Here is a 24523-nt window from a genome sequence, read left to right on the forward strand (position 1 = left end):
CTCAAAACTAAATCATACTAAAATTTTATTCCACTAGATCAAGATATTACCAAAAGGATCGAACTAAGAAAAACGATAAAGATAGGAGTGTGATGGTGATACAATACCTGGGCACCTCCCCCAAGCTTGGCAGTTGCCAAGGGGGTGCCCATACCCATGTGATTATATCTCTTTCCTCGGGGGTGGTGTTGACGGAGTTGTTAATGATGTAGGCTTGTCATCCCTCTTCCAAGGCAAAGGCTCGCCATCATAAAAGGATGATCGAGTCTCCGGAATCCTTAAATCTGCAGCCAAACTCATCCTCTTGAATGTATATTCATACTCACAGTTTTGGTTTTGCAGGTCATAGATTTGGGCTTGGAGGTGTTCGATTTTCTCATGAAGCTTGAAGATGGCCTCCCCAATGTCCTTGGCGTCCAGTTTGTGGTTGTTGGTGAACTCCGTGATCATTATGTGATTGGAGTCGAGTCCACATTCCACCATCTCCTGACACTTGAAAATTTGTTGCTCCATTGCCTCGAGCCTTGTCTCCACGCTTCTGGTCCTCCTTGGTCCCTCAACATCGCGGATGTGCAACAACCCCTCACGCATCTCAATAGCTTGAGGATGTTGCAGCACTTCCGCGAGGTAGGGGTTGATGACCTTCTCGAAGGACTTGTCCTTAGGGGGCACTTGAGACGTCCTGGTGATCTAGATCTGTCAGAAAAACAACTCGAAACAAAAATGGAGGATATTCGCTTGGTACGGTGGTCAAAACCTTCGGGAGATTATATAATGAATTTTTACCGACCAAAAGAAGTATCGTGCAAGAAAACGGAGTTCGGAGAGCACACGAGGTGCCCACGAGGCAGGGGGTGTGCCCAGGGGGGTAGGGCGCGCCCTCCACCCTCGTGGACGCCTCGTGTCCTTCCCGGACTACTTCTTATTTTCCTATTTTCTTAAATATTCCAAAACGGGGAAAATTGCCATTAGAACTGTTTTGGAGTCGGTTTACTTACCGTACCACGTACCTATTCCTTTTCGGAGTCTGAAGCGTTCTGGAAAGTGTCCCTTATGTATTCCTCCGGGGTTACGGTTTCAATAACATTAGTTTCAACATTTATAGGATTACCTGAGATATAATGTTTGATTCTTTGACCGTTCACCACCTTCGGATTTGTGCCTTCGAAGTTGTTGATTTTTATGGCACCGGAACGATAGACCTCCTCGATGACGTAAGGACCTTCCCATTTAGAGAGAAGTTTTCCTTCAAAAAATCTTAAACGAGAGTTGAATAGCAACACATAATCACCTACATTAAACTCACACTTTTGTATCCTCTTGTCATGCCATCTTTTAACTTTTTCTTTAAACAGTTTGGCATTCTCATAGGCCTGGGTTCTCCATTCATCAAGTGAGCTAATGTCAAAAAGCCTCTTCTCACTGGCAAGTTTGAAATCATAATTGAGCTCTTTAATAGCCCAATATGCCTTATGTTCTAGTTCGAGAGGTAAGTGACATGCTTTTCCATAAACCATTTTATACGGAGACATACCCATAGGATTTTTATATGCAGTTCTATAGGCCCATAATGCATCATCAAGTTTCTTGGACCAATTCTTTCTAGATCTATTAACAGTCTTTTGCAAAATTAGTTTGAGCTCTCTATTACTCAATTCTACTTGACCACTAGACTACGGATGGTATGGAGATGCAATTCTATGATTAACATCATACTTAGCAAGCATTTTGCGAAAAGCACCATGAATAAAATGTGAACCACCATCAGTCATTAAATATCTAGGGACTCCAAACCTCGGAAAAATTAACTTCTTTAAGCATCTTAATAGAGGTGTTATGATCAGCACTACTAGTTGGAATAGCTTCTACCCACTTAGTAATGTAATCAACAGCAACTAAAATATGTGTATACCCATTAGAGGAAGGAAACGGTCCCATATAATCAAAGCCCCAAACATCAAATGGTTCAATAACAAGTGAATAATTCATAGGCATCTCTTGACGTCTACTACTATTACCAATTCTTTGACATTCATCACAAGAAAAGACAAACTTTCGGGCATCTTTGAAGAGAGTAGGCCAATAAAAACCAGATTGCAATACCTTATGTGCAGTTCTATCTCCAGCGTGGTGTCCTCCATAAGCTTCGGAGTGACACTTGCGTAGGATCTATTCCTGTTCATGCTCAGGTATACAACGTCTAATAACACCATCTACTCCTTCTTTATAAAGGTGTGGGTCATCCCAGAAGTAATGTCTTAAATCATAGAAAAACTTTTTCTTTTGCTGGTATGTGAAACTAGGTGGTATAAATTTAGCAACAATGTAATTAGCATAATCAGCATACCATGGAGCAGCGCGAGAAGCATTTATGACAGCTAATTGTTCATCAGGAAAGCTATCAGACTAGCCACAATGGGTAGTAACATAGAGTAGTAACATGTCAATGTTACTAGTACCTCTATAGTGGGGAGTAACATATGTGTGGTAACATGCAACACTTCATTTATTAGGCTATAGACTCATCCTGCCTTGATATGTGTGATGTTACTCATACTACTAGTAACTAGCTATGTTACTACATGCCTCTCTTTCTTCATTTATTGTTTGCCACATCATCTATTTTATCTAGATATATGTGATGTTACTACCTATGTTACTCCCACTGTGGGTACTCTCATCAATAGGTAGTGGGTCATCAAGAACATTTTCTAACCTAGACAAGTTGTCTACAACGGGGTTCTCAGCTCCCTTTCTATCAATAATATGCAAATCAAATTCTTGTAGCAGGAGAACCCATCTAATAAGTCTAGGTTTAGCATCTTTCTTTTCCATAAGATATTTAATAGCAACATGATCAGTGTGAACAGTTACTTTAGAATCAACAATATAAGGTCTGAACTTATCACAAGCAAATACAACCGCTAAAAATTATTTTTCAGTAGTAGCATAATTTCTCTGGGCATTGTCTAGAGTTTTACTAGCATATTGGATAACATTTAGTTTCTTATCAACTCTTTGTCCTAGAACAGCACCTACAGCATAATCACTAGCATCACACATAATTTCAAACGGTAAATTCCAATCATGTGGCTGGACAATAGGTGCAGAAATCAATGCTTTCTTAAGTATTTCAAATGTTTCTACACAATAATCATCAAAGACAAAAGGAGTATCTTTTTGTAAGAGATTAGTCAGAGGCCTGGAGATTTTAGAGAAATCCTTAATGAACCTCCTATAAAAACCGGCATGACCAAGGAAGCTTCTTATACCTTTAATGTCCTTGGGACACGACATCTTTTCAATAGCATCAACTTTAGCTTTATCAACTTCAATACCTCTTTCAGAAATTTTATGCCCCAAGACAATACCTTCATTAACCATAAAGTGGCACTTCTCCCAATTCAAGACAAGGTTAGTTTATTCACATCTCTGCAAAACTCGATCAAGGTTGCTCAAGCAATCATCAAAAGAAGTTCCATATACGGAGAAATCATCCATGAAAACCTCAACAATCTTTTCACAAAAATCAGAGAATATAGCCATCATGCATCTTTGAAAGGTAGCAAGTGCATTACATAAACCAAAAGGCATACGTCTATAAGAAAAGGTACCGAAAGGGCAAGTAAAAGTGGTCTTTTCTTGATCCTCTTTTGACACAGGTATCTGAGAGAAACCAGAATAACCATCTAGGAAACAAAAATGCGTATGTTTGGATAATGTTTCTAGCATTTGATCAATAAAAGGTAAGGGGTAATGATCCTTTTTAGTAGCTTTATTTAATTTGCGGAAATCAATTACCATCCTATAACACGTAACAATTCTTTGTGGGATCAATTCATCTTTATCATTAGGAACAACGGTAATACCTCCCTTCTTAGGGACACAATGGACATGACTTACCCACTGACTATCAACAACGGGATAAATTATACCTGCCTCAAGAAGCTTTAGTATTTCTTTTCTTACCACTTCCTTCATCTTAGGATTTAACCGTCGTTGGTGATCAACAACTGGTTTAGCGTCTTTCTCCAATTTTATTTTGTGCTGGCATAAAGTGGGACTAATGCCCTTAAGATCATCAAGAGTATATCCAATAGCAGTACGGTGCTTCTTCAGAGTTTTCAATAATTGTTCTTCTTCTTTCTCTGAAAGGTTAGCACTAATAATAACAGGATATATTTTCTTTTCATCAAGATAAGCATATTTGAGAGTATCAGGTAATGGTTTAAGCTCAAACACGGGATCACCCTTAGGTGGAGGAGGATCCCCTAGGATTTCGATAGGCAAGTTGTGTTTAAAAATGGGTCCATTTTTAAAGAATACTTCATCTATTTCCCTTCTTTCATTCATAAACATATCATTTTCATGGTCTAGCAAATATTGTTCTAAAGGATCACTAGGAGGCACGGCAAATAGAAGCAAGACCAATAATTTCATCTTTACTAGGCAATTCCTCATTACAGGGTTGTCTACAAAATTTAGCAAAATTAAACTCATGAGACATATCACCCAACCCAATAGTAACAACATCCTTTTCGCAGTCTATCCTAGCATTAACAGTATTCAAGAAGGGTCTACCAAATATAATGGGACAAAAGTCATCTTGTGGGGAACCAAGAACAAGAAAATCAGCAGGATATTTAACTTTCCCACACAAGATTTCAACATCTCTAACAATCCCAACTGGTGAAATAGTATCTCTATTGGCAAGCTTAATTGTAACATCAATTTCTTCTATCTCAGCAGGTGCAATATCATGCATAATTTCTTCATATAAAGAATGAGGTATTGCACTGGCACTAGCACCCATATCACATAAGCCATGATAACAATGATCTCCTATTTTAACAGAAATAACAGGCATGCCTACAACAGGTCTATGTTTATCCTTAGTATCAGGTTTAGCAATTCTAGCAGCTTCATCACAGAAGTAAATAACATGCCCATCAATATTATCAGCCAAGAGATCTTTAACCATAGCAATATTAGGTTCAACTTTAATTTGTTCAGGGGGTTTGGGTGTCCTAATATTACTTTTGTTGACCACAGTTGAAGCTTTAGCATGATCCTTTATTCTAACAGGGAAAGGTGGTTTCTCAATATAAGCAGTAGGAACAACATGGATCATTATAAGTGATAGTATTTTCTTCAACTTTAATAGGTGCAACTACTTTTACTTCAATGGGAGGATTATATTTAAACCACTTCTCCTTAGGGAGATCAACATGAGTAGCAAATGATTCACAGAAAGAAGCTACTATCTTAGAGTCAAGTCCATATTTAGTGCTAAAGTCACGGAAAATGTCGGTATCCATAAAAGATTTAACACAATCAAACTTAGATGTTATACCTGACTCCTTACCTTCGTCGAGGTCCCAATATTCGGAGTTGCGTTTAATTCTTTCCAATAAATCCCATTTGAATTCAATAGTCTTCATCATAAAAGAACCAGTACAAGAAGTATCGAGCATGGAGCGATTATTGAGAGAAAGCCGGGCATAAAAATTTTGAATAATCATTTCTCTTGAGAGCTCATGATTGGGGCATGAATATAACATTGACTTAAACCTCCCCCAAGCTTGAGCGATGCTTTCTCCTTCGCGAGGCCAAAAATTATATATATAATTACGATCACGATGAACAAGATGCATAGGATAAAACTTCTGTGAAATTCCAATTTCAATCGCTTGTAGTTCCATGATCCCATATCATCACATAGCCTATACCATGTCAATGCCTCTCCCTTCAAAGATAAAGGGAAGACCTTCTTCTTGATAACATCATCGGGCATACCTGCAAGCTTAAATAATCCACAAACTTCATCCACATAGATTAAGTGTAAATCGAGATGCAATGTTCCATCACCTGTGAAAGGATTAGCTAGCAGTTTCTCTATCATACTAGAAGGAATTTCAAACTAAACATTTTCAGTAGATTCAGTAGGTTGAGGAGCAACTCTTTGCTCCACTGGTCGGGGTGAAGATACCCCGAACAAGCCCCTCAAAGGATTATGTTCCATAGTAACAAGTGACAGTAAATTTCAGCACACTATATAAATTTTACCTTACCAAATTCCACCTACCAAAGGCGCTTCACTCCCCAGCAACGGCACCAGAAAAGAGTCTTGATGACCCACAAGTGTAGGGGATCTATCATACTCCCTTCGATAAGTAAGAGTGTCGAACCCAACGAGGAGGAGAAGGAAATGATAAGCAGTTTTCAGTAAGGTATTCTCTGCAAGCACTAAAATTATCGGTAACAGATAGTTTTGTGATAAGGTAATTTGCAACGGGTAACAAGTAATGAAAGTAAATAAGGTGCAGCAAGATGGCCCAATCCTTTTTGTAGCAAAGGACAAGCCTGGACAAACTCTTATATAGAGAAAAGCGCTCCCGAGGACACATGGGAATTATCGTCAAGCTAGTTTTCATCACGCTCATACGATTCGCGTTCGTTACTTTGATAATTTGGTATGTGGGTGGACCGGTGCTTGGGTGCTGTCCTTCCTTGGAAAAGCATCCCACTTATGATTAACTCCTATTGCAAGCATCCGCAACTACAAAAGAAGTATTAAGGTAAACCAAACCATAGCATGAAACATATGGATCCAAATCAGCCCCTTACGAAGCAACGCATAAACTAGGGTTTAAGCTTCTGTCACTCTAGCAACCCATCATCTACTTATTACTTCCCAATGCCTTCCTCTAGGCCCAAACAATGGTGAAGTGTCATGTAGTCGACGTTCACATAACACCACTAGAGGAAAGACAACATACATCTCATCAAAATATCGAACGAATACCAAATTCACATGACTACTTATAGCAAGACTTCTCCCATGTCCTCAGGAACAAATGTAACTACTCATAAAGCATATTCATGTTCATAATCAGAGGGGTATTAATATGCATAAAGGATCTGAACATATGATCTTCCACCAAATAAACCAACTAGCATCAACTACAAGGGGTAATCAACACTACTAGCAACCCACAGGTACCAATCTGAGGCTTTGGGACAAAGATTGGATACAAGAGATGAACTACGGTTTTAGAGGAGATGGTGCTGGTGAAGATGTTGATGGAGATTGACCCCCTCCCGATGAGAGGATCGTTGGTGATGACGATGGCGATGATTTCCCCCTCCCGGAGGGAAGTTTCCCCGACAGAACAGCTCTGCCGGAGCCCTAGATTGGTTCCGCCAAGGTTCCGCCTCGTGGCGGCGGAGTTTCTTCCCGAAAGCTTACTTATGATTTTTTTCCAGGGTAAAAGACTTCATATAGCAGAAGATGGACAGCGGAGGCCTGCCAGGGGGCCCACGAGGCAGGGGGCGCGCCTCCCACCCTCGTGGCCAGGGTGTGGGCCCCCCTCTGGTACTTTCTTCACTCAGTATTTTTTTATTAATTCCAAAAACTGCTTTCGTGAAGTTTCAGGACTTTTAGAGTTGTGCAGAATAGGTCTCTAATATTTGCTCCTTTTCCAGCCCAGAATTCCAGCTGCCGGCATTCCCCCTCTTCACGTAAACCTTGTAAAATAAGAGAGAAAAGGCATAAGTATTGTGATATAACTTGTAATAACAGCCCATAAAGCAATAAATATTGATATAAAAGCATGATGCAAAATGGACGTATCATCGGTATGTTACTTGCCCGAGATTCGATCGTCGGTATCTTCATACATAGTTCAATCTCGTTACCGACCAGTCTCTTTACTCGTTCCGTAATACATCATCCCATAACTAACTCATTAGTCACATTGCTTGCAAGGCTTATTATGATGTGTATTACCGAGAGGGCCTAGAGATACCTCTCTGATACTAGAGTGACAAATCCTAATCTCGATCTATGCCAACCCAACAAACACCTTCGGAGATACCTGTAGAGCATCTTTATGATCACCCAGTTACGTTGTGACCTTTGATAGCACACAAGGTATTCCCCCGGTATCCAGGAGTTGCATAATCTCATAGTCAAAGGAATATGTATATGACATGAAGAAAACTATAGCAATAAAACTGAACGATCAACATGCTAAGCTAAGGGATGGGTCATGTCCATCACATCATTCTCCTAATGGTGATCTCGTTCATCAAATGACAACACATGTCTATGGTTAGGAAACTTAACCATCTTTGATTAACGAGCTAGTCTACTAGAGGCTTACTAGGGACACGGTGTTTTGTCTATGTATTCACACATGTATCAAGTTTCCGGTTAATACAATTGTAGCATGAATAATAAACATTTTCATGATATAAGGCAATATAAATAACAACTTTATTATTGCTTCTAGGGCATATTTCCTTCAGCACGCTCCAAACCAATGCCCACAACCTTCAAATATGGAGGCTCGCGACCTAGATATGATGCGCATTTCATAAAATGTGCGAATTGAAAGGCATATGGTGACTCTGTTAGAGTGCTGATTTGGGACAAAATCACTATATCGATGGTTATTATGTCGATCGGTCCGATATGACGACTCTACTAGATTTTCCCTCACCAGGCATGCCACAAGCACATGATCTGGCTCTTTTAGTTTCAACTTATAGAGTGGATTGGAGTAATGCTAAATTTACAGGGTGAGGTGACTGTCTCACGGTGACAAGGACATTTAAGTTTGTAGACTCGGTCTGTTACCAATCCTCGTGTAGGTTTAGCATTTTTCAAGTGGATTGGTGGTCTAGGCATCGAGACTGTGGGAGAATTTGTGTTAGATTTACGTGATTAGACCGTTGTGGAAAACTAAATGGAGAGATAATGTTTGTTAACTAGGAATCAGTGACAATATTCATCGAGATCATCAAACACATCTCAACCATCGTTCACTATTGTTTCAAAAAGTTGGCCCAAATTTTGTATCTTTTTTCCACACATTCTATGGGCCAAAGCGTAAAAGCATAATTGGGTGGCCTCTTGGCTTGCCTTGCCTGGTAGGCTGGCCATGCCTTCTTAATTTGAATTTGCACATCATTGTCGGGGGAAAAACGATTTGAAAGAAGTATACCTTTCACTCAGTGGAGCCATACCCCGGTCATCTGGATTTTGGTATGCTCTTAACCCGAAAACATATCAAATTTAGGTTAATCAAGCCCTGAGTGGTTTAATGTCACATCAAAAGAGTTTTTCTGATTAGGTGTCGATTTGTCGGTTATGTGGTGTTGATATGGTGGTAGATCGATGAAATAACTAGTTGTACATCATTGCCTTCATTTTCCTTCGATTCAATCATAGTCGGACTTGCACGGGGGAGAGGAATTGTTGTCTTAGCCATCCACAGCTAGGGCTTCGCCGTTGTCAAACAACGTCTCAATCATCGGCCACCATCTTCTTGGTAGTCCGTCATCTTCACATGGAGAGAGAGGCCGTCGTCTCATCGTCTACAGCTAGCGCTTTGCCGCCGGCGGCCACCATATCAATGTTAGGTCGTGACTCTAATTTAGCCGAAATGAAGCCATGAGTCCAAGTTAGTACGTGAGAAAAAAAATTGTTTGGGGGTCACATAATATTTTGGTCTAGGAAAACAGGGGTTACTTTTGACCGCCCTCATTCTGTCGGTATAGGCATAGGCAAAAATGGATTAATTTGCATATTTCCGCCCTCCTTTATAACAGGCTTGCCATGCCAGCACCTAGTTAGTATAAAAAAGAAAACTACATGCGAGAACCATTTTTGATGTGGCATTAAACCACCCCGGGTTTGTTTAGGCTGGCTTTGACATGTTTGGGATTGAAATCATACCAAATTTCAGTTGACAGGGATATGACTTCATTGCAGAGGATTGAGGTAAAAAGTATACTTCTTTCAAACGAATTTGTATGTGACACACGACCCAACTCAAATGAAGGCGTACTAGCTAAACTGTATGATTTCTTAGCCATTTCCACTAACTGGGGTTCCATTTCCGCACACTTGGCAGCCCAACTAGCAGCAACATTTTAAGAATTAGAAGGAAAATTGATAACCGAATAACCCCCCTCCCCCCCCCCCCCAAATATACTCCATATAAACTATGGATTTCGATACAATTCAAAAGGCTTTCCTTCTTCAAATTTTTAAAATCCTTGATTTCAAGATTATTCATGATGTCTTCCCCCTTGTTTTCATGTATATTTTTATTTCACGACATCTTTCTCTATTTTCTTCAAATTTACCGATTTCCAGAAAACATCCTCTTTGTTTTCATGCATGTATATGTTTTTGTGCATTTTGGGGCTGACTTGGCTATTCGTGTGAACTTACTGGTGTCATTGTGATAATCGTTTTAAATTGGACAAGTGGCCCATCTAAAGGAATGGACCAGAGACCATACCCAAACAATTTTGATACTTTAAGAGCAATAATACCTGCATATACATGACGAACAAATTTATACTTTGACGATAATTAAGAGATAAATCGGAGACCTTGAATCACCAACAACAACCGCCTCCTGCCCCCCAAGAAAAAAAGGTGCTAGGTTTCCCTCCTAAGGGCTTCCCCACGGTTGGTTCCTCTTGCCTCCGGTTGCCGTCTGGCGCCAACGAGGTGTTGGGAACCTTGATCTAGATTATCTCCATATTTTCTGGTCACCCTATCTTTGCTTAGGATGAAGTCTAAGTCTCTAGGTCGTGGTGGTGAGACGATGGCGCTGTTGGTGGTGAGGAATAAGCCCTCCATGTCATGTCCCTATTCCAGCGATCTTGTTTGGCATCGGTGGAGAGTATGTGGAGCTTCAGTTCAGGGCGAGATCATCGGCCTTATTTTTGTCTTCAATTTATCTAGGTCTCGACAATATCCTATAGATAGAATGATGTGATGCCATGTTTTTGTTCTATGGTTGCTTCTCCGTTTAACAAAGCTCGGTCAAAGTCAAATGGGACTCCATCGAGGAACTTGCTAGGTTTGTCCCCCCTCGTATGTCTCTTCAAAGCTGGAATCATCTTTTGGCCCTCCTCAGTGCCAGCTTCTTCGGGATGGCAATATGTCCAGATTTTGATAGTCGGTGTCTTCTAGTCTACATCGACAACTTCATGGTTGTTGCTTCTTCAAGATCCTTGAAGGAACGAGAAGGTGAATGTGGACAACTACAAATTTTACTTTGATTACTAGCAAGTTTAGGCTACACGGAATATGAAGATATGTCTAAACATTTGGTACGTCGAGATAAACAACCTATATGATACTTGCAAGGTCAAGTGACAAAATCATAGGTAATAGCTTTTTTTTTGCAGGAACCACAGGTAATTGCTATGGTTAGTATTAACCGAAAACTATAAAGCTGCAACTTTATGTTATAAAAATAAAAATTATAAATATAAATAAATAAAATAAACTCTCTAAAAATTGTTACGTACTCCCTCCGTTCCTAAATATAAGTCTTTCTAGTGAATCCACTAGATGGACTATATACGGAGCAAATTAAATGAATTTACACTTAAAATGCATCTATATACATCCGTATGTGGTTTATAGTGGAATCTCTACAAAGACTTATATTTAGGAACGGAGGGAGTATAATACTTATCCGACCGCTTGGAGCTCCAGTTTCAGAAGTGATGAGAAATATAAAGGCAAGGAAATCCCTTTCCACTGACAAGCTGGGCCCAAGAGTCAGAGCACGTGAACCGCTCCGTGCACGTGCACGCTCTCCCCTTGACCTACCGGCTTTGTGTTTTTCCCCTTCCCGAATTTCTTCCCCCCTTCCGGTGGCGATCTGCCTCCGACGACCGGAACCACGTCGAGCGTTTGACCCTCTCCTCCTCCTACCCCCTGCACTAGATCGAATCACTCTTACTGCCTGGATCGGGCCTCCCGGAGTAGCGGAGGAGAAGGAACGGCGGGGCTTGGAGAGAGGGCTGGGCGCTTGCGGCGGCGGCGGCGGCGGCGGCAGCAGAGCCGTGCTTGCCGGCTACAGAGGCGATTGGGGGGTGGAGGTGAGGTGGAGCATCTGGCTCATTCGAGGTCCGGCCGAGGGCAGCGATTTGGGGGACAGCAGTGCACAGTCGCAGAGCTTTGGTGAACACAAGTGACTCAAAATACCAAGTAAGAAGGTGTACTTTCTGCTCAGTTGTAGAGCTTTGCTGTCAAGATTCATGTTTCTGAGTAGTGACCAGCGAGCATTTTTTTTTTACATTCATGTTAATGAAGCTCCACTCTGTCAGCATGGCTAGCTTGTTTGATGTCCATGTGAGATGGGGAAATTCTATAATGGAAACTTGGATATACAGAAGCTGCTGGCTTAGGATCGTTACATGTATGAGTATTACTTTGCTGTAGACACCTTCATATACCTGTCATTTCTCCTTTATAAAATCCACGGGGCTTCTCCCCTGTTGGAATTCGTATAGGATAATTCCTGACATTTGGTTCTGCATCCGTAACTGATGTGAACCATGTGACTCTAGGCGTGTCCACACCAGGGTATCTTATGCAAACTTAATGTGCATGTTATTATCTGTGAATTCGTAAAAATATATTTCTTTGTGGTTAGTTTTGGTTAACATTTTGCTGTTGAGACTGTTCATCTATATGAGTGAATACAGTGAAGAAATGTTCTTTGTGGAGCCACTTAGTAGATTTATTAAATTGCATAAAGTGTGGCAGTATAATAACTCTGCATTATGTCTTTGTTTCCCTTCAATTGCATTTGCAGTCTCTCTGGTGGAGCATGTACTAAACTGTTAGCGGAAGGGTTCGAGGAGTATGTTTACCCGAGCTTGAAACCTGATTTACTCATAGCTCAGGAAGAACTGGTGAAGCCATCCACGCGTGTTTGGATATTGATTCCATTATATTGCAGCACAGTATGTACTTCTGTTGAGTGATGGATAAAAATGACCTGGTAGAATGAGAAGGAATTAAAGAACTGTTTCAATGAACATCCTACAAGACCTTAAGCATCTCAAGCACATTAGCTTGCCGGCGAGGCTTATCATTTGCAAGTGCCTTCTCATAGTGATTGGCCTTATTGTATTGAGAGCAATTATCTCCCCTTTTCTTGCCATTAGCTCGTCTGAAAAGAGTTTTTATGAGTCACCAACCCTTGACTTGTTCCCTGGAGTTAGGAAAGGTAAGTTTGTTGAGGTCCCGCAGATTATATGGGGATTGAACAATCAGAAGATTGCATTTGCCAGAGCATGCTTGACGGCAAAATTCCTGAACCGTTCTCTACTCATGCCAAGTCTGAGTGCTTCGCTTTTCTACAAAGAGGTTGACTTGCTGCAGCCTATTGCTTTCGACAAGGTATTTGACCTTAACAAGTTCAATGCCCGCTGTCATGGGTTTGTAAGAGTAGCTCGGTATTCAGAAGTTTCAAATCGTACCGAGCCTTTCAAACTTCAAAAGGGCAGTGGTAGGAGGTGGACAGTGGAGAGAGATTTGGATCAACTGCAACAATCCAGATTGGGGGAGGCCGATGGCTTTGAAGTGATTCATGTCACTGGGAAGCATCCATTTCTATGGCCTGATCATTGGCCAGTGAAAGACTATGCCAGGATCTTTGATTGCCTTGCTGTAGCTCCTGAGATAGATACTGAAGTTGTCAGGGTCATATCCAAGATTAAAGATGCAGGGAAAAAAGCAAGACATGATGCTGCCGTTTCTCATAATAAGAAGAGGATAGATGGTTTGAAAAATCTTCCTGTGCAGTACATTGCTGTTCACATGAGAATAGAGAAAGATTGGATGATTCATTGCAAGAAGTGGGAGCAGCGGTCCAATTTAAAGGAAATTTGCAGCAGCAAAGGAGAGATCATTCATAAGGTCTCACAGATCACTGACCTACGTCGCCCGGTTGTAGTATATCTTGCAGTAGCCGACAGCCTTCTAGAAGATGATTCAGTAACCAGTGGTTGGAGAGTTGGTATGGTTGCTTATGAGAAGAAGAAACTTGGAGTTACTGACATATACGAGAAGCAGCCTTACCTTATAAAGTCTGCCATCGACTTTGAGGTATGCGCAAGAGCGGATGTGTTTGTTGGCAATAGTTTCTCAACATTTTCCAACCTTGTAGTATTGTCTAGAACAGAAAGGTTATACAAGTTAGGGAAGGCAAGCTCATGTGGTGAGGATGTTGGGCTGTCGTCCTATGCGTACAATGTCATCGGAGATGATGGCGGGCCACAGAAATGGATGACAGATATGTTGGACACAAGCCTTCAGCGCATAAGTTACGGAACAAATAACGTCTCCTGCCACTGACCTTCAACACATGTAACATCTAACCAAGACACAACCGCAGACAGGAAGATAGTTTTGGCTGAATCTTGTCTAGAAATGAGCAGGTGCAGCAGCTTCACGTTACTTTCCATGCTAGAATCTTGACAGTTGCAGTGGCATGTCGCACTTACAAAATACTTTGGCCAAGAATTCTTTGTGTAAGTGTGTACAGAAGTTGTTTCCTGAGCAGCATTATGCCGAACAGTTTTTTAGTTTGCAGAGCTAAATGTTGTGTGATGCATTGTTTGCGTTCTGTGGTTTACTGGGAGGAACTTGCCTCACACTGTAGAGAATCTGACGCTGGCACTGTCACATGAAACATTTGTATCAAGTGTATTCGTTCGTGTATGCTGTTAAAACTCTTGATTCTGTAGCACCTTGTAATTTCCTTGAGAATGATTCTTCTTTGGATGTGTTCCTTCCCAACAAAATGCCTAGTCGGTGTAATCACAGACATCATATATCAACATCTGTGCAACGAAAGAGGTTTGATGTGGGGAAGTTTGTAGCTCATGGGGGCTGCAATTAACAACTTAAGAACGAACAAAGGGGACGGCTATTTCTGCGCAGACAGCTGATTCATCCAAAATAACTACAGGTTGTATACTTGTTTTTAATATATAACAGTTGATTCAGTCGAGGTGGCAAGTTCTTTATGGATCTATCAAGGCATGGACCGTGGCATGTTTAGGATGCATAGTCTGCCTGCACGTCTGAAGATGTTTCGATGAGCCCAGATGAATGAAACATTGCTATTTGGCTAAAAATTATATTTCTCTGTTGCTTCCAACTGTCCTTCTGGACCTGGAGAAGCTAGTTGCTGAAGATTGTGATTTTGTTCAGAAATTCTGAGAGTAAACCACCTGCTATCGAAGTACGGAAGGGGTTAGGTTTGTTATGTTCTGATGAAAAATGGGCATAAAGTTCAGAGAACATATGCAATTGTTAAGTTTTTTCTTCTTGGACAAAAAATGCAGCAGTAAACTATATATGCTCAAAAAGCCTCAAATTATGCGCCAGATATTCCCAGTCACCAATCTTGGTGATGTGAGCACTCCTTAACCTATTATTTAAATGAAATCATCCTGATCTCATTAAGCCATCATATCAGGAGGCAAAAGTGTGTTTAATTGGTAGGGTTAGGGGACTCTGAGGTAAGATCCTAGGCAGTAGTTTTGTTTTCTTGACTCTTACAAAATTCGTTGATGAAAACAAAGATGGTTACAGCAGCAAAATATCCATGCTTTGTATTTTACAGTGGTGCAGCTTACAGTCAATAAATTCAAGTGCCACATGTCGCTCCAAACAAAAAGTCTTGCGTATCAGCTTGAATGTGCATGGTTGTCATGCTGTGGCAGCAAAAATAGTTCCAACTGAGAACGGCAACTGCTAAGGCTGATACATCATGCTAATGTTCATTTAGGGAAATAAACTATTGTTATCTGGTTTCATGCTGTAGCAGCCCAACATATAAACCTTGAGAGTAACAGGGTTTTGTCCTACCTTGTACCTGGAACCAAGCTGTCGGTTACTATATATCACTCGTGTTTCTGCTACTCTTCTGCAAACTAGTGCAAGACTCAAGAACAAAGGCATTCATGGAAGAAAAGGACTGTCCCGTCGAATCATTCAAACCCGAGGATGACAAGAAAAGCACACCACCAGAAATAGCAGTTGCTGATGAACCTTTCCCATTCTTCTGCCTGCTTTGCTACGCCGATGCGCTAGATTGGCTGCTCATGGTATCAGGGACAATTGGGTCCTTCGTACACGGCATGGCACCTGCAATGTCATATTACATACTTGGCAAAGCTGTCGATATGTTTGGGGACAACATAGGCAATCGGGAGGCAATTGTCCATCAACTTACTAAGGTTAATTTTCTTTCCAAAATATTCAAGGCCATGATATAAGACATCATTAGATTTTATGAAGTGTTTTTGTTTGATTTTATTAAGGTTAAAAAAGCTGTTGGCTATGTCACTGACGGTGTATATTCTTGTTCTGATTTGTAGTTACTTCCATATATGTGGTCCTTGGCAATTATTACACTTCCTGCTGGAATGATTGGTGAGTACACCTCTTCTAACTTTGCTAGTTTACCGAGTGTAAACAAAATCATGAAAGTTAATGGTATTACTTAATTGTGATGAGCTAAACTATTTCACAGTTATGAGAGTACTGAAGAATAGTAGAATTACTTCAAGTCAACATGGTAGCACAATATAAGTGCATGCTTATTGTATAGTATTGAGGTAATGAACATTTGGCACAAAACAACATTAATGCTAGTTACAGTGGAAACTTCTGTATATGAATATAAGTTCTTATTTATAAAATATAAAATGTGCGTAACATCCAGGTGTCAGTCAATTTCAGTGGGGCCTAAGTCACTCTCTGCATGGCACTATTTGCAAAGTTGCATGCAAGTATGGCCTACATGTAATCCTGGGTTTGAGAAACTTGGTACCAAGCAACTTTGAGTTGAAATTAGGCCAAAATGCTGAATTGAGAGGATTCTTCAAAAGCTAGTTTTCACTGAAATTATGGAAATTCTAGCTGATTTCAGCGGCCCGTTAAAATTTTCAGTGATAAACAATTTCGGGCAGATTGAAATGTAACTCAAATTTTGGTCAATTAAAAAAATTTAGGTGGTTCGGCTGAAGTTGAAATTTCAGTGATTTTACTGGTTACCAGAATTGGTCTAAAAGGAGAGCTGGTTAGAATTTTATTATTTTGTGTTGATGCCCCAATCAAACATCTTATAGTAGCCACCTGACGATAGCTTGGCATAAAATATTATGTGAAGTTCAGAAGAACAGCAGCACATCACAACCCAAAGAAATGTGCACAGAAAACAATCTTTATGATAATAAAAGCGGGGAATTTCATAGTAGCACCAATCTCTATTTAACTCTTCGTGCATGAACAAGAAAACACCACGTGATGGAAACACAAATAATATGAAATGGCATCAGTATATATTGAAATAAACTGTCTTACGTTTCTGCCACAATGTCCCTGTGCTGCAGAAATTACATGTTGGATGTACACAAGTCAGAGACAAATGACACGCATGCAGAGGGCATATCTGGGATCAGTACTCAGTCAAGATGTTGGAGCTTTTGACACCGACTTAACCACCGCGAACATCATGGCTGGAACAACTAATCACATGAGCGTCATAAAAGATGCAATTGGAGAGAAGGTATCAGTTTGCATGTTATAGCATTCGCTGTATGTTTGGTAATCCAAAGAGAAGCAAAAAAGATTGTTTTATGGTCAAATTATGAACAGTATCTTACTTATTTTTCTCAGATGGGTCACTTTATTTCTAATTTCTCCACATTCCTAGTCGCTGTCATTGTTGCTTTTGTGTGCTGCTGGGAGGTGGGTATGCTCTCTCTGTTAGTTGTTCCAATGCTTCTTGTGGTTGGAGCAACATATGCTAAAACAATGATTGGCATGTCGATGACAAGGACAGCTTTCGTCTCTGAAACAACCACTGTTGTGGAACAGGTACCTACACAATGACAGTTTTGTTAGAAGTAAGTAGGTTACCGTATTAAATGTATATTATAAAACATATATTTGTGCAGACTCTTTCACATATCAAGACTGTCTTCTCATTTGTTGGAGAAAACTCGGCGATGAAATCCTTTGTGAAATGCATGGACAAGCAATACAAGTTAAGCAAGAAAGAGGCATTCATAAAAGGACTAGGTTTGGGAATGTTACAGATTGTAACTTTCTGTTCGTACTCACTGACAATCTATGTTGGAGCAGTAGCAGTAACTAGAAGATCCGCGAAAGCGGGTGAGACAATTGCGGCTGTTATTAACATCCTCTCCGGTGCAATGTAATACTGAGAACTACCTTTCTAGCAATATATCATACTGGCATGGTTATCCTAAATTACTATTCATCCAAAATAATTATCCTGCGGAGTAATCAGTGCTGATATTTTTGTTATCTGTGATTTCAGATATCTCTCAAATGCAGCTCCAGACCTTCAGATCTTCAGTCAAGCAAAAGCTGCTGGTAAAGAAGTGTTTAAGGTTATCAAAAGAAATCCAGTGATAAGTTCTGAATCAAATGGAAGAATACTGGAGAAGGTCATTGGTGACATTGAAATACGAGAGGTGCATTTCACATATCCATCCCGTGAAGATAATCCAATTCTCCAAGGTTTCTCGCTGGCTGTACCGGCAGGCAAAATTGTGGCTCTTGTCGGGAGTAGTGGATGTGGGAAGAGCACTGTGATTTCTTTGGTTCAGAGGTTCTACGATACTATGTCAGGTACACGTCTATGACATATACCTAACACCGCACAAACTTTAGCCGAGGTGTGTATAAACTTTATATAGTTTGCTTGGCTGTATTCAGCAGTGCTTGATTTTACGACTTCAGACTGCATTCTTGACATAATAAAGTTGCAAAAGTATCTTTTGTCACGGGGAACTCTTGCAATCCCCCTTTTGCTATGAAAACGGTGTCCTCTGTTGTGCCACTTGTTCTAGCATACCCTATTTTGTTTCTGCCACTTCCATGCATTAAGAAAAATAGATGAGCGGAGAGAAATACCAGAAATCATTATAAACTTAGAGATTGTAAATCAAGAAGAACAGATAAAATTCAAAACAAATAGTGAGCCACTGAATAATTTTAATTTCTGAAGCAAAGATGTAAAAATAAATTAAACAATTTACAACGGGTAAATTTTAAGGGTCCCATAAACTTTAGAAATATCGATATGTTTCCATAGTGCAAATATTCTGATGAGAAATCCTAGTGTAAAAATTTAGAAAAAACTTAACCTTTTTTGCAACATCTTAAGTATATCCTGTTATAAAATATTACTAAATTTTCTTACTGGTTCAAAAGTGATCCATCATTTTCCCGTATTTCCAGTATTTTAATTTACCTTTTCTTAATTTATATTATCTTTTGTTTTTTAATAAAAAGAAAAACTAATTTTTTGATATTTTCCTAATGGTGAAACCCTTTGAACATACTTAAGTTGTCACAAATGCAACATGATGCCAGAATAGAGGAATTAAGGAGAAGATCGTTTTTAGAATGCGGAAATGTTATTGCAAGATTTTGCAGTGGAAAAAGAAAACAATCATATTATATTCTACACCAAAAGTTAAATAATATGTTGACATGTCAAACAGAACCAATTGTTGCAAAAAAAAAGGAAAATTCAAATGATGTGTAAAATGTAAAATTTTCAGGTTTTACTTGTGTTTGTAATACGGTGTGGAATGCAGGTGACATATTAATTGACGGTCAAAACATTAAGGAACTTGATCTGAAGTCCCTGAGGAGAAATATAGGTTCAGTGTCTCAAGAACCATCACTCTTTTCTGGTACTATTTCTGATAATTTGAGAATTGGCAAAATGAGTGCAACTGATGAAGAGGTCATTGAAGCAGCAAAAACAGCTAATGTGCACACCTTTATTTGCAAACTTCCAAACCAATACTCAACTGAGGTAAGACTTATGTTCACAAAGCAAGGACAGTGAAAATTTCACAAATCTCTCTTTTATTCTATGTTCTAAGTAAAATTATTGAGTTTAATAGCCTTACAGAAATGCAGACTACATTTCAAATTGGGCACTCCATTGTCCCTATCCCTAGGTAGTCCATAGCGAGCAGCAATTTGTTGCATAAAGGATCGCTAACTTATTTAGATACCAAATCTTTATAATAGTGAGCATTACCCCTATTCATGGATTACTTCAGGTAGGAGAAAGAGGTGTGCAACTATCAGGAGGCCAGAAACAGAGAATAGCGATCGCAAGGGCTATTCTAAAAAATCCTCCAATTCTTCTGCTTGATGAAGCCACAAGTGCTCTTGATTCAGAATCCGAGAAGCTAGTTCAGGATGCTCTTGACAGAGCTATGCAAGGGAGAACTGTTATCTTGATTGCCCACAGAATATCAACAATTATAAACGCGGACAAGATTGTTGTTGTGGAGAATGGAAGAGTAGCTCATTCTGGAACTCACAAAGAATTGCTGGAAAAAAGTGCATTCTACTCGAGTGTATGTAACATGCAGAATCTAGAGAAGGAATCTGGCCAGAGTAGAGAAAGGTAAATGTAATCAATTGCATGCTTCTTTACACTGTATAATATCCCCTTATCAAATCCATCATCACAAGAGTTCCCCGTGACAAAAGATGAATCGGCGCTGTGCTGAAAATATGTTTTTCTAAACTGGACCAACATAAAGTACCTAATTTGATTACTTATGATAAGGGTACAACGCACTCACTAGTTTATTTTGAGTGGTAAAACAGAATCACTGAACAAGACGAAGAAGAACAAGACAACAAGCCATCTTTCGCTGCAGATGATAAAGAGAAGAAAATTGAATTGACCTCAAAGCAACCGAAGCAAGGGGCCAGAAAGAGAACATCTGCTTTCTACAGAATATTTCTTCGAACATTTAAACTTGTGCCTGGTAAAGTTCTGCTGGGTTCTACGGCAGCAGCAGTCTCTGGGATCTCGAGGCCTATATTTGCTTTCTTCATTATAACGGTTGCCATGGCATACCTGGGGACAGATGCGCAGAGAATAGTTGGCAAATACTCGGTAATTTTGTTCCTAGTTGGGTTCTTAACATTCTTCAGTAACATCTTTCAGCACTATATTTACGGCCTGGTCGGCGAAAGGGCGATGAATAACCTAAGGGAGGCCCTCTTTTCAGGTATGACACACGCACGAACATAGAGTTTTGGCTCTCTCGCCAGCTGCACTTAGCACAGAGGTAAATGGACGGTCATTGTCTTTAATGTAACACCATCTCTCTTTGCTAAATGCAGTCGTTCTTCGGAGCGAGGTAGGTTGGTTCGAAGAACCCAGGAACAGCGTCGGCTTCCTGACTGCACGTGTTGTCAGCGACACCTCAATGATCAAAACGGTTATATCCGACCGGATGTCCGTCATCGTTCAATGCATCTCTTCCATCCTGATAGCAACGGTGTTAAGCACAGCAGTGAACTGGAGGATGGCTCTAGCCGTATATGCTATGATGCCGTGCCACCTAATCGCCGGCCTCGTACAAGTCAGGTCAGCGAAAGGCTTTGCCACTGACGTCTCCACTTCCCACCAAAAGCTCATCTCGCTCACCTCAGAGGCCGTCAGCAACATCCGCACCGTGGCGTCTTTCGTTCAGGAAGAGGAGATACTCAGGAAAGCGGACCTAGCGCTTCAAGAACCGATGCGGACAATCAGGATGGAGAGCATCAAGTATGGGGCGTTGCAGGGGGTTGCGCTCTGCCTATGGCACATGACGCACGCCGTCCAGTTGAGCTGCACCATCGCGCTGATCGGCAAGGGACTGGCGACATTTGAAAACTGTGTGCGGTCATACCAGACGTTCGCGCTGACGGTGCCTTCCATCACGGAGCTATGGACCTTGATCCCTATGGTCATGTCGGCCCTCGCAGTGCTGGACCCTGCGCTCGACATTCTCGACAGAGAGACGCAGATCATCGTGCTGGATGTACCAAAAGCGTCTCATGATGAAGAAGACAGAATTGTGGGTGGCGTCGCGTTTGAAGGCGTCAGCTTCAGCTATCCCTCCAGAGCAAAGGTGACCATTCTGGATGGCTTCAGTCTCGCCATTGAGCCAGGCCAGAGGGTCGCCTTGGTCGGCCCGAGCGGTGCCGGGAAGTCCACGGTGTTCGCGCTCCTGCTAAGGTTCTACGAGCCTAGCCAAGGAAGAGTGCTTGTAGACAGCAAGGACATCAGGGACTACAACCTGAAGTGGCTGAGGAGGCAGATAGGGCTGGTCCAGCAGGAGCCCATCCTGTTCAACCTGTCCATCCGGGAGAACATCGGCTACGGCAACGAAGGCGCGTCGGAGGCGGAGATAGTGGAGGCCGCGACGGAGGCCAACATCCACGAGTTCATCAGCGGCCTGTCGGCGGGGTATGGCACCGTGGTCGGGGACAAAGGGAGCCAGCTCTCCGGGGGCCAGAAGCAGCGGATCGCCATCGCCAGGACCATTCTGAAGAAGCCTGCCATACTGCTGCTGGACGAGGCGACCAGCGCCCTGGACGGCGAGTCCGAGAGGGTGGTGATGAGCTCCCTGGCCGCGAAGGGGTGGGGGAAGAGCGGTATCGGCGAGGCGTCGTCGAGCACGACCACGAGCATCACGATCGCGCACCGGCTGTCCACGGTGGCGAACGCGGATGTGATCGTCGTGATGGAGAAAGGTGCGGTGGTCGAGTTGGGCAGCCATGAGACGCTGGTCTCTGCGAGCAACGGTGTTTACTCGCGGATGTACCGTGTGCAGGTCAAAGGGGCGAAGGACTGATTTTCTTTTCATGGTTCTCTGATATGACCAATGTTTTAAATAGCCACTATATAGCCTTTTCACTAGAGTGCCGCTAAATGGTCCCATGTACAAATAGCCCGCTATAGCGGAGCTATAGCTGATTTTAAGGTCCGCCGCTATTTGGCAATAGCCCGCTATTTAAAACATTGGATATGACTGAGTTTCGGTCTTGTCTTGATGGGGAAACTTGCAGCCCTGTGCACTGGATAAGCTAATTGTCACTTACAGCCGTGTTTCCCTGTATGCCGACTCATATATTTACCGTGTCAACCGCGGTGCAATGGAAAGTTCAAGTGGGCTGCTTGCCCCGCTTTCAGAAAACAGAACTACAACTTACATCCAAACTCCAAGAGGATCTTTACTTTGCAAGGCAAAAGTTACATTCCAGTTACAGTTATATTGTGCACGGCTCCTCTCTTCTCGAAAATCCATACTTCTCCAATATGGAAATTTAGAGTTTGGCTAGGGACATCATCTGCCAGCAGTTATCGTCCGCGCAAGTTATACGTTCTAAGTATATAAATACCAGAAATCCAACTATTCCTTGCTGTCATGACACACACCCCTCTCCGTATTGGAAAGGGGTGATGTGGGCAATGAAGGCTGTTCAATTGGGTTATAAGCGGCATGTTGGCAATGGAAGATTAGTGAGATTTTGGGAAGATAGTTGGTTTGGGAATGTCCCTTCCCTTTGGCAACCCAATCCTGGGATCTCTACTGTGTGGTGAATCAGAAAACAGAGTTATTGATGATGTGTGGGTTGGACTTCAATTGAAGTGCTTACTTCACAAGACCTTTTTTGATAACTTGATGAATGAATGGTATGGCCTAGAAAATGTTGCTGAAGTATTATTATGGTGACTGAATAGGATGATTTCGTCATATGGTAATATGAATCTTCGTTGTCGGTATTGTTCTTCATTCTCGTTGAAATGTTCCGGCATCCTCGTGATGTAGTCATATGTGTCTGGCCAGACGATGATGGATGCCATCACACCAAGAGGGCCCTAAGAATATCTCTTCATTGTCGGAGGAGCAGATCCCACTCTCGAGCTATCTAGTCCCTAGTCCCTTGTCAAAATTTTCGATGAACCCGTAAGTTGATTATGATCACATTGTTACAGATGATGTTTCAGCAACTCCAAAGCTCACCGTACAATAGGAAGTGACTACGATACTCTCATGGTCCGAGGAACTAAAACACATGCTACCACTCTGTGTTATAACAATTAATTACAGAAGATGTTATCTCTAAGTATAACAAACAATATTGGGTCGATTCAATATGATCGTTCTTCTAACGTCATACGCTCAACGTTGTTTCAGGACTATCGTTATACTTAACGATATTTTGAGATCCAGAAAACATGATCATCGACAACACTTGAGCTAGTCTCAGAGACAAGACCGGGAACCTGTATTTTACTATTTATCATCCCACACGTGCATATAAGTATTCCACTGAATCACATATTTCAGAATCATAGCAATTATAACATGAAATATAAACTCTTAATTATGAAAACGAAAATATAATAATATAATATTATTGCCTCTACGGCATATTTCCAATAGTACACCTACACAGACAAAGTTGCGGTCACAAGCCATTACAGAGACACGGTGGTCCAATGTGGTTAAGGATCTGTGTGCAAGGGTATGCTACTCCTAGACATCGTCCATGTCATTGTAATTGCAGTGGAGAAGATTTCATAAGTGAAGTCCTCACCATTGGTAGGATCCACCATGTCAATGTGGTGGGGTTCTGCTTAGAGGAAATTAGGAGGGCGTCTATCTATGAGTACATGCCTCGAGATTATGTGGACAAATACATCTTCTCAGTCGAGAAGAGTTTCCCATGGGACAAGCTCACTGAGGCATTACTAGGGATATCAACTACCCGCACTAAGGGTGTGAGATACAGATGCTACACTTTGACATCAAGACGGACGACATCTTGTTTGACAAC

At 41.3% G+C, this 24523-nt stretch overlaps 2 protein-coding genes across 3 annotated transcripts; both read left to right on the plus strand.

Annotated features, from left to right (window-relative positions):
• The first annotated feature begins 11621 nt into the window (after nucleotides 1–11621).
• LOC123144003 (O-fucosyltransferase 23) lies at nucleotides 11622–14631 on the plus strand. Of its 2 annotated transcripts, none has more exons than XM_044563012.1 (2): nucleotides 11622–12033; nucleotides 12636–14631. In XM_044563012.1, the coding sequence occupies exon 2, from the start codon at nucleotides 12857–12859 to the stop codon at nucleotides 14180–14182; it is 1326 nt and encodes a 441-aa protein (XP_044418947.1). In that variant the 5' UTR covers nucleotides 11622–12033; nucleotides 12636–12856; the 3' UTR covers nucleotides 14183–14631. The 2 variants fall into 2 exon arrangements, with proteins under 2 accessions (XP_044418947.1, XP_044418946.1); XM_044563011.1 differs by having other exon boundaries at nucleotides 11622–12025.
• A 203-nt stretch (nucleotides 14632–14834) lies between these two features.
• Nucleotides 14835–23028, plus strand: LOC123144002 (ABC transporter B family member 19). The gene is made up of 10 exons (XM_044563010.1): nucleotides 14835–16074; nucleotides 16216–16270; nucleotides 17233–17408; nucleotides 17519–17719; nucleotides 17800–18059; nucleotides 18186–18499; nucleotides 19474–19697; nucleotides 19951–20303; nucleotides 20510–20919; nucleotides 21035–23028. Exons 1-10 carry the CDS (start codon nucleotides 15799–15801, stop codon nucleotides 22531–22533), a joined length of 3768 nt encoding a protein of 1255 aa, XP_044418945.1. The 5' UTR covers nucleotides 14835–15798; the 3' UTR covers nucleotides 22534–23028.
• The last annotated feature ends 1495 nt before the right edge of the window (nucleotides 23029–24523 follow it).

This window comes from Triticum aestivum, chromosome 6D (assembly GCF_018294505.1).
Source record: "Triticum aestivum cultivar Chinese Spring chromosome 6D, IWGSC CS RefSeq v2.1, whole genome shotgun sequence".
Lineage (NCBI taxonomy): Eukaryota > Viridiplantae > Streptophyta > Magnoliopsida > Poales > Poaceae > Triticum > Triticum aestivum.